We start from the raw sequence: 11,175 nt of genomic DNA on the forward strand, positions 1-11,175 counted from the left end.
AAGAGCTGATACCATGCACAGCCTAGATAGCAAATTCTCCAGAAATCTGGACTGTGGCCTCAGAAGTGTCCTTGGTGGACCTCAGGCCAAAAAGCGATGTGTGGAAAAACGGTGTCTTTCATATGTTGTATCACACTGGCAAGACATGCTAGATGAGGTTAGCTACCTCAAGAATACCCAATTAGAGAAGTGAAGTGACAGCTCATGCCCTAAACACTACTTCATGTGAACCCAAACCTGGCACACAGAAGGGTGGTCAGCAAGTAAACAGACAGGTGATACTTTGTCCTAGCTGTTTTTGAAAGACTTGGTCTCCCCCACTGTGGATGTCAACTCTCCCATCTCTCTATGAGACATTGCCTAGCTTGTTCTCAAAGATCAAGCTTGAGAATCATCGGCTATGAATGTCAAGTCTCCCCTAATTTTCTACAAGAAAGTCTGGTGTGTCTTTGTCTGGGGTCTCCTTTTTTTTTTTTTTTTCACTCTTTTTTTATTACTGACTGTGTTTCTTTTCATTTATTTATTTAACTTTTATTAATTACACTTTATTCACTTTGTACCCCCCATAAGCCCCTCCCTCCTCCCCTCCATTTCTCACCCTCCTTCCTCCTTCTTCACGCATGCCCCTCCCCAAGTCCACTGATAGGGGAGGTCCTCCTCTCCTTCTTTCTGATCTTAGTCTATCAGTTCTCATCAGAAGTGGCTGCATTGTCATTTTCTGTGGACTGTTAAGGTTGCTCCCTCCCTCCTCAGGGGGAAGTGACCAAAGAACAGGCCAATCAGATTATGTCCAAGGCAGTCCCTCTTCCCATTACTATGTAACCCACTTGCCAAACCCTTCATGCAGGCTTCTTCCTTTCACAAAAAAAAAAAAAAAAAACCACTCTTCCCAATTGCATTCGTGAGTGGTGGTCTCTGTGTGTCCCTTTCAGACTAATATAACTTGCAAAGCTCACCCTAAAGGTCTTTTCAGTTGCAGCTCCAGAGCAGACCTATATGCCTGGCCTCCAAAGGACAAACACAGAAGGGAGCTGGATGATGGTTCAGATCCTTCACAGCCCTGCTGTGCTCACCACCTCAAAAGGCCTAGTGATTGCATGTCCTGAGGCCCTGAAGTTGGACCCTGTGAGGGCCCTTTGCTGGATTAATGCTGACTCATTCATTGTTCAGATCACCTGATTTCTTTTCTTGCTATTTTTTAGCATTTTGTAGGTGTAGCTCACTAGTCAGTCTATCACATCATTCCCATACCCTAAAGTCACAGTATGTCAGGACCCTTTTTTATTTGATTTGCTTGGATTCACAAAAAGACAAGAAATACAAAAATCTGATTTTGATATTTTTAGTCTTTTCTAGTGTTTAATTTTTTGAAACAATGTTTCTCTGTGTAGCCTTGGCTGTCCTGGACAGCTTTGTAGACCAGGCTGGCGTCTGCCTCCCAGAGTGCTGGGATTACAAGCATGTACCACCACTTCCTGGTTTTGTAATGTTTAATTAAAATTTAGCAGTCCTCAACTCTTGACTGTGTCCAGGCTTTTCAAACTTCTGCAAACACACACACTATAAGAAGAGTGTCACACTTCTGCCCTGAAATTCCTCCTAATGTTTTCTCTCCTTGGGAATGATATTTAGAATAGCATTTAAAATTAGTATACAGAAATACAATTCATATTTCTACCTTGATCTCACATTCTGCAGCATTGCTAACCCTCTTTTTATCTTCCACATTGCCTGCAGTAATTTTTTCTTATACTTTTTGTCCTGGATATTAAAATAAAACTGGACTCATTCCCTTTCATCTGATATCCTTTTTTATTTTCCCTTGAAGAATTTCTTTAGAAGAATCCTAAAAAGTAAAAGTGTTTTTGTTCTATTCCCAAAATTATGGGGCAAAATAATTCTATAATACTAACTATATATAGGTTTTCTCTTGAGACCTGGTATGTGAGTTTGCTAGATAGATGTAAAAAAATATCTGCCTCCAAACTGAAATGCCACCAACAACCCAAAAATGGTCTTGTATAAGTACAATTTGGCAACAATGACAAAGGGAAGAAGATGATCATAAATTCCTGGCCAGCCAGGAACCTTGTGCTTTCAATTGTATTGCTTTGAGGGCTGATAGTGTTGAGCATCTTCAAACGTGCCAGTGAAATATTTGGACATGTTCTTTAGAAAAAGGTGTGTTGGGATCCATTGCCCACTGTGACACTGGGGCTGGCCTCTGAGTGTTAATTCATAAAAGATTTTTATTTGTTCTGAACTCAAGGTTCTTACAGACCTACCTTTTTCTATACAATAAATGGAAATATTTCAAAGAGCAGTAAAATCATGGTGACTTCTTCCAGACACAAATGAATGCTAAAAGCAGGAATTTCTTCTGTAATATATAATTAATTCTTGACCGTACTGAAACATACTTAGTTATATTAACATGCCATGCTTTCAGCAGTAAGAGAGGGAACTTGGAGTCTTTCATATGTGAGGCATGTTCACTCTACCCCTGAGCTACATGCACAGTCATATATGTTACTTAATTACTTAGTGATCTAGTTACCATTTTACAAGGTTTGTCTGCATGTAATGAGGAGAGTAATAAAAGACAGACTTCTCTGTTGTTTTGGGTGGGTTTTTTGGTTTGGGTTATTGTTTTGATCTGTTTTGTTTTGTTTTTTTTTTAATGAAAAGAATATTATAACTGGACTTTTGGCACCTTTATTGGTTCTTTTTCCTGCCTCCCTATACCAACCCCATCCCTTTCATCTCCCCAATTCTAGATAGGAGAGAAAGACGGCTAGAAAGAAAAGGGGTCATCAATACCATTTGACTACTTTCCTCTGGTTATGGTGTCAAGTTATTTGGAGCAGGAGCAAGTTTGATCTTCATAGGCAGAATGTCTCCAACTATGAACCAGCAAACCAGTAAACAGCAGCAAACAGCAACCAACAACAGCAGCAGCAGTGGGAGCTGACAGCAACAGGGAAAATAGCCTCTGGGCCTCTGGCATTAGGTACCCTCTGAAGAAGCCCTATAATTCCAAATGTAAACTAGCCTCAGCTGGCAACATCATGCCCTTGCTAGAACATGAGGAAAATCATAGTCAGCTGTTATGGACAATCTGAAACAGCCCCATATCCCACATCTGGGATTCAAACAAAAACATATTCACATAACATTTCTATGTTTTGAAAGAAACCAAACCAAAATTCTCACTACAAAATGTTAATGAGAAGAAATTTAGGGGGAAGGGAACACTAAGACGGCTCAGCACATAAGATCACTTTCTATATAAGCCTAATAACCTGAGCCCCATCCCTAGAATCCATGGTAGAAAGATGGAACCAATTCCCAACAGTTGGCCTCTGACCTCTACATACATGTCTTACACACACACACCATAAACATCATACATATGCAGAAGCCACAGAGAAATGCTGCTCACTGGCTTGGTCCCCACAGCTTGTTCAATCTGCTCTCTTATACCACTGAGAACCACCTGCCCAGGAGTACCACAAACCACAGTCAGCTGTGCCCTCCACATCAATCACCAATCAAGAAAATGCCCCAGCAGACTTACTACCTGACAGTCTGATAGAGACCATCCCTCTGCTGAGATTCCCTCTTTCTTGTGTCTATATTTGTATGAACTTGACAAAATTCAACCAGACCAATATCCCACAAGGCTCAGATACTACTGTGGAAAAGTGAGACAGAAAGAATGTAAGCATCAACATACAGGCAGAAATGCTGTGAAATGGAGTCTTTTGGACATGACATGGTGACTGCAATCATAAACTCAATACAGTTGTGTTTTATTGTGGAAATCCTACATGAGATCAGAACATCATGTCACTGTGCATGGGAAGGGGATCATTAGGCCCCAACTCTCAATGAGAGACTACAGGCAGTAAATGTTAGGGGGGAGTAGCATACGATTTTTTAAAAGGGGAAAAATCAGATAACCTATCATTCAACAGCTTAAAATGCATGACTTTTTCTTAGTACATTATGAGGGGAAACTATTAAAATAACACACAAACCATTCAATAAATAAAATGTTATCTTTCAGAAAAATATTTTTCTTTAAATTTTCTAATTTTTATTCTTCTTGATATAAATTATGATTTGATGTATCAGTAGGTTGGTCACAGGGAGAAGCTTCAAAGAACCAAGGATCGACTGGAGCAGACTCTAGAAAGAAAAGCAAGAATTATATGCTTGATCCCCAAAGCTTTGGAATTTATTTAACAGAAGTTGGTCTGGCACTTTGTATTTGATTGTTTGTTATTTTGCCCCCTGAGGTCTGCTTGCTGTCTTTTATGTGCAGACACAACCTATCCCAAAGTGACATTTGTAATCCTTGCCTCCAAGTTATCCCTAATTGGCTGAATGAATGCCTATACACCTAGGCAGGGCAGAGTGAGGTAGGTGTGGCCAAAGTTTTCAGACTTTGAGGACAGTAGAATCACAGGAAGGAGAGAGTTAGGAAGAGGAGAAGAGGAAGCAGAGTTGTGGACAGAGGAGGGTTAGAGGCCTGGGAGGAGGAACAGCATGGAAAGAAGTGGGCCAGGGAGAAAGCTCTGCAAGTATTTAGGGAGATAGTGGAGGGGAGTAGCCCAGATTGAAATGGTTAAAACAAATAACATGGGATGTGAGGCTGAGAGGTGAAAAGGTAGATTAGGGGGTAATATCTGCCCAGTCCCAAGTGAAACAAGGCTTATTTTAATAAAAACAGGTGTCTATGTGTTTTATTGATATGGTATCAGGTTAATAATAACCATTATATTAATTATAGGATTTAATAATAAGCTTTATTAGCAATCTATATTTTCTACAACAATTAAGAGAATCACCAGTGTTTAAGAATATATTTACAGCCAGGTATATTGGGACAAGCCTTTAATCCCAGCACTCAAGGAGGCAGAGGCAGGTGGATCACTGTGAGTTTGAGGCCAGCCTGGTCTACAGAGTGAGTCCAGGACAGCCAACGCTACACAGAGAAACCCTGTCTCAAAAAAAGATAATGTTATGTATGAACCACTATAATACAAAATAGGAAGATTTATAATGCCCAAGGTTGCGCACAGACTTTGAGATCATCATAGCTAAGAACCAGACAGTTTATTAATTGTATTTATTGAACAACCATGTGTTAAATCATAAAGACCAAGCAGTAGAGTCAAGATGACAGGATCCACTATTCAGCAACCATATGATTAATCCTTCCAAATCAGATGGACAGGCAATGTCCACTCAGGTCACAGAGTCTATGCAGGTATAACAGAGGGAACTATTGGAACACACAGAAGGAGCCTGGAAGTCAGTCTTGGGTCAGTACTATAGGCTCTATGTTAGAGGGGAACACTGAAGAGAGTAAGCCAGAAATTTGGGTGCAGTGCCTGCACACAGATAGAGGTAGGAAAGCTCACATTGGGGGCAGGAGAAGCTACAGAGAAAGGAGCGGAGTAGACAGGTAGCAAGACTTGAGGATAGATAACTGGATGGCCACCTAACTGAGAAGGATGTGTTAGTGCATGCTAAGGAAAGACAATTTTCCTAAGGGAAGAGCAAAGCAGTGAGAAAACAGTGGGAAGAGTGTAAATGGCCCTTGCAAGGATCAGCTTGCACAGTGACTCCTGGTCTAAGCTGGATGAGTCTGGCTTTTCTACCATCATTCTGAGAGGGTGATGGTGACAGAAGTGAGTAAAGTGCTGGCTAGAAACATGCAGGTCCAGAGACTCTGAGATACAACATCAGATCATGGAGAAGAAGGAATAAATGTGTTTCTCATTAGAAACATGTATGTTCACATCTTTTGTTTGATCTACCTAAAAAGCATGTAGAATCTTTTAACCAGAGGAAAGAGGGCATACGTGCTGCTTATAATTTACTTGAGAAATCCATCACTTAATCTAAATTTAACTCTTAAATTAGTGAGCATACCTTCTTCTGCTTCTCTGGTCATGTGCTTTACCAAACCATAAGTATTGTGTATGTATCTCCAGTACACATAAATCACCGATATATAAAGCAATTTTATATATTTGATACAACACGCTGGACTGTAAAAGATTTATCTTCAATTTTATAAAACTGCATTACACCTGAGTCAGAAAACGTTAGCTGACGCTTCTTTTTTCTTCGGTGCTGAAGGAAATCTAATCTGGAGTCTGGTGTGTGCATCTTAAGTGCCCTGACACTGGAGTATGGCCTCATCTGAGAATCACTCTCATTTCTCCACTCCTGTTACCAGATAGCTCTTAGTGATGGAGTCATTCAAAAATTTAAAGCTTGGACATCGTAACTTAAGAACAAATCCACGGGATGGTGCATCTTTTCCCAACAGTCTTTTTGTACACAACTAGCTTTAAAAGACAGATGATTCATAATAATAGCCATTACAAGGTAATGATGGGAATTGGGTTTTTAGAAGGGGAACTTAAGTCATCTACCTGCCAGAAACATACAAATCTAATTGCTGTAAGGAAAATGGAGGAAACACACAATAGAATTACCCAAAATGCAATCCTCAGTGAAATGAAGCTAAGCATGTTACAAGCAAATAATGTGCAAAGTTAGACCATGTGCCGTGTCTCCACTATGTGGTGACTTGCTCCTGCCTGGATCTCCTCTCACACTGTTGACCTGGCCCTGACTTACCATACTCTCCTGAAACAGACGTTTGAGGGTTAGCACTTCATTTGCCATGTTTCCTTGAGTCTCGTGTAGGTTTTCATAATTCTCTTGGTCTGTTTTTATTGTTAACAATCCTTGCTCAGTCAACTGAATGTTTATATCTTGATGTAAATATTTGCAATGTATAGGTCCCCATGTATCTTTAAGATAATTGATCTGCATGAAAAATACAGTTGGTAATGACGGATAATTCTGACATAGTACAGTTGTAACTTATTAAAATCTATAGCAGAATCTTGGGGAGTAGCCTGTTGGAATACAGAACTACACTCTTCACATTGATCATCTTTGTCACAAAAAATGTTTACTCGCCCTTTGCCTTTCCTTGTTCTGTAACTGTTTCATGTTTTCCTTCCTTTAAAGCAGGACGTTTAGTACCTAATTTAGTCACACTGAACAAATTAGATAAGAATCAAGAGTGTGAGTTGTGTGGTGGTATCACCTGCCTTTAACCCCAGTGTTTTGGAATCAGAAGCAGGTGGATCTCTGAATTTGAGGCCAGCCTGATCTACCTAGTGATTTCCAGGGCAGCCAGGCCTACACAGAGAAACCCTGTCTTGAAAAAACAAAAGCCAAAATGGAAATATTAGAGTTTTTCAAAGTGGGAAATAGTAAGAGCTGGAGAGGACAGGGTCTCCACAAGGAGAGCAACAGAACAAGAAAATTTGAACACAGGGAACTTCCCAGAGACTCATACTCAAACCAAGGACTATTCATGGTGATAACCTAGAACCCCTGCACAGATGTAGCCCATGGCAGTTCAGTGTCCAAGTGGGTTACATAGTAATGGGAAGAGGGACTGCCTCTGACATAATCTGATTGGCCTGCTCTTTGATCACCTCCCCCTGAGGGAGGAGCAGCCCTACCAGGCCACAGAAGAGGCCAATGCAGCCACTTTTGATGAGAACTGATAGACTAAGATCAGAAAGGAGAGGAGAACCTCCCCTATCAGTGGACTTGGGGAGGGGCACGCATGCAGAAAGGGGAGGGAGGGTGGGATCGGGAGGGGAGGAGGGAGGGGTTTATGGGGGGAAACAAAATGAATAAAATGTAATTAATAAAAAAATGAATTCAGACTTGAAAAAAATTTCACACACATTTAGTAAAGCAAAGTACATCTGGAAAGACACTTAAGTAAAGCTTCACATCTCTCTCCTCTCTGAGATGGTCCTTCTGAGGCCCACACAGCTAACACACCTACTAAAGGCTGCTTCCCCTTACTTCTTCCCCTCTCAAGAGTGGGGATGGAGGCTAATTTTAAGGGGCTAGATTCCCCTTCTGTTTACTTCTCTGGTTCTAGTAATAGAATCAGCACATAGAAAGTATAGACCTACAAACACATGATGTCTGTGCTCCTGGCCATACACTCAAGACCCAGCTTACCTGTGTGAAGAAGAGGGCAGAGCCTAGCAGAACCACCTTGACCATTGGAGGTAGCTAACCATGAATTTGGAGACACTCAGGGTAAAGGCTTTGTCCTGGGACAGCAGAGCTGAGGTTAGACTGACAAGCTTAAGTCACCTAACCCTGGGTCAGCTCTGTGGGTCTCTGGTCCCCAGCTACCTTCATATCCAAACTCTCTCGCTTCCCACCTCACTACCTGCCCCAACATTCCTCAGGCATGATATGCTCTGAGTCGCTGTGTTCAACATTTTAATGACACAAAACTAGCTTCATTGCCCCTCCACTCTTTTCAGAGGTATGGAACAATACCTAACAGAGCTGTCAAATGTCCCTCAGGGTAAAATTGTTGAGATGAAATAGCTAGACCGATCTTGAGACCTTCATGTGCATGAAACCTCAGGGCAGGTGCTCTGGTCAAAAGCAGGCTCAGTGCTCATCGACTCTCTTACAACTCATATTTCAAGTTGTGAATGTTGGCTCATTTCCTAGAAAACAGGTGCCTTGGGGACCTGTGCACAGAATGTCTATGGACTTTAGAACTTAGCCCAGCCTTAGACTGGAAAACATGTTGCCTGTTGGAAGAACATTAATACCAGCATCTGTATCCAGAGGATTGGGGCTACATTTGTTTGTCATTGAAACAAGGTCTTGCTCTAACTTGTGGCAGTTCTCTTGCCTTGGTCTCCTGGGTTCTGGGATTAAAGTGTATGTCGCCATGTGTTACATACTCTGGGGTGGTAAGAAAGAAGAAGCACAGGCCAGAGATGGGCTCACCTCACTGACTCTGTGGTCTCTACTATGTTCTTTTCTCTTTCTTCTTTCCTTCCTGTCATCTTTCTTTTTTTCTGGTATTGGATTTCACAAATTAACAATCTAAGCTTGTTACTGAGAATTGGAGTCAATTGTAAGCTGTTTTATAAATCCCTGGAATCTGCAGGAAGGGATCAATTTGTTTGTCAGCCCAAAACAGGTTTTGTTGCAACAAATGATTACAGCTTAGCTCAGCCTCTTCCTCCTAAGTCTTCTGTCTAGACAGTGCATAGAGCATCTTGGAACAGCCATGAATGGTGTGTGTTTATTTGTATGTAAACACACATGCTTTGTGCAGGTCAGAAGACAACTTTGTGGAGTCAGTTCTCTCCTTCCACATTCATGTGGGTTCCTAGTATTGCACTAATGTTGTTAGGCTGCATGTAAGTGCCTTTATAGGTAACATTTTTCAAATGGGCCACAAAATATTTGGCAGCTGACCTACTTGGAGAACTTGTTAGAAAGGCAGGCCCGCATCCCTCAATAGTGAAAAAACAGTCATGTTGGGAAGGTGGGAAAAATGCATTCCACCAAAAACAAAAAGATAGGGGAAAGAGGCCATGAGTACTGAAAAGAGTATAGGAAACATGGGTGAAGTGAGCAGAAACTGGAAAGAAAAGATCCATAAAATAACATGTATCTCTGGTGGTGGGGCCTGCAAATGACCTCAGCAAAACAGGAGCATGTGGCCAAAGGTTTCATAAGCCCTACTTCTGCATGATCACCTAGTTGGCCAAACAGCACTCTCCTCAAGGTCCAGGGTGTGAGGCTAGGTGAACAGGACAATATGAAAGAAAGAACATCGCTGGGAGGTAGGACAGATGTGGCTAAGCAGCATGCTTGTAGGTGTAGCATCTTTGAGAGCTAATTCTCTTATGATGATAAAGACTGGTCCTGACACTCTACACTAGGGGAGAGCTTATTGGGAATTATTATTAGAAATATAAATTACTGTTAACATTCCTAATATAGTATTATTATTCTTGGTGAACCCCTCCTGATGGTCTTGATCCTGGTCAGTGTATGATATGGCCTTTTGCAGAGGTGGACTCAGAGGTGTGCACTGACCTTCTCACTCACCCAAAGGTCATCCTGCTATACAACAGCTGAAGGATGTCACCGATAAAAGGCACTTACATGCAAGCCTAACATATCCAGTGCAATCCCAGGAACCCATACAAATGTGGAAAGGTTGAACTGACTCCACAGAGCCCTCATCTACCCTGCACATAGCATGTGTACACATATACAAACACACACATACACACAAATACACACATACACCATCCATACACCAAATAATAATAAACTTTTGTTTTGTTTTGTTTTTTGAGACAAGGTTTCTCTGTATAGCCTTAGCTGTCCTGGACTTGCTTTCTAGAACAGACTAGCCCCAAACTCACAGGGATTTCCCTGCCTCTGCCTCGTGGAGTACTGGGATTCCAGGCATGAAACACCAAGCCCAGCTAATAATAAACAATTTATATCTTTACGTATTTAGTAGGCAAAGAACTTGGAGTTTTCTGTTTCCCCAAATTACAAGATTTTAGGTCTTGAAACTAAGTTAAAATTACCTCATGTCGTAGTATTTCAAATGTTTTGTTTCTCATATCTTCATGGAAATATAATTCTCTATTTTCACATTCATTTAATTTTTTTTCTGTCACTTTTAAGACTTCCACGAATCTGTGAGAACAAGAATTAGTATGTGAAATTTCAAGTGTAAGCGCCTAAATTATATTTAAACAGATAATAAAGAAATTTTTAATTAATTTAATTTTATTGTATATGCATTAGTGTGAAGGTGTCAGATCCTTTGGAATTGAGGTTACAGACAGTTGTGAGCTGTCATGTGGGTGATGGGAATTGAACTCTGGTCCTTAAGAAGGGCAGACAGGAGGGGCGGAGCCAAGATGGCGACTAGCACACACAGTTTCCAAGCTGTGGAAGAGAAAAAGTTCTGAGTTGATGAGTGGAAGAACTTCTGAAGCCAGGGAAACAACGGAGAGACTTTCTAAACAACAGGGAACATCGCCGGAGGTGAAAACCTTCGTCTCGGGTCACCCAGGGACTTGTTTGGGGAAGGTGAGAAACGATCCTTTGATCTCTCGGCACTCCCCTCCCCCAGACCTCCCTCCTCCTCGGCACAGCGGACTCGCCTTTCTCAGCGCAGACCTAACTGCCTGGGGCCTGCAGCCACTGAGGCGGAGCCCCAAGCCCTTTATCGGCAAAGGCCAGCAGTACTGTGTCTCGGAGCCCCAGATT

General features: G+C 41.5%; 1 protein-coding gene across 1 annotated transcript in view; it reads right to left on the reverse strand.

Moving 5' to 3' along the window:
• Positions 1–11,175, reverse strand: part of LOC129670512 (ankyrin repeat domain-containing protein 26-like) — a gene marked incomplete at its 3' end in the record, with an annotated part of 120,344 nt that overhangs the window by 17,560 nt on the left and 91,609 nt on the right. Inside the window, exons 10-11 of the mRNA XM_055599025.1 lie at positions 10,485–10,596; positions 6,666–6,852 (exon numbers count right to left, since the gene is read on the reverse strand). Coding sequence (XP_055455000.1) covers positions 6,666–6,852; positions 10,485–10,596 — 299 coding nt within the window. The remainder of the gene's footprint in view (positions 1–6,665; positions 6,853–10,484; positions 10,597–11,175) is intronic.

Source organism: Psammomys obesus, unplaced genomic scaffold (genome assembly GCF_907164565.1).
Source record: "Psammomys obesus unplaced genomic scaffold, mPsaObe1.curated_primary_1811, whole genome shotgun sequence".
In the NCBI taxonomy this organism is placed as follows: Eukaryota; Metazoa; Chordata; class Mammalia; order Rodentia; family Muridae; genus Psammomys; species Psammomys obesus.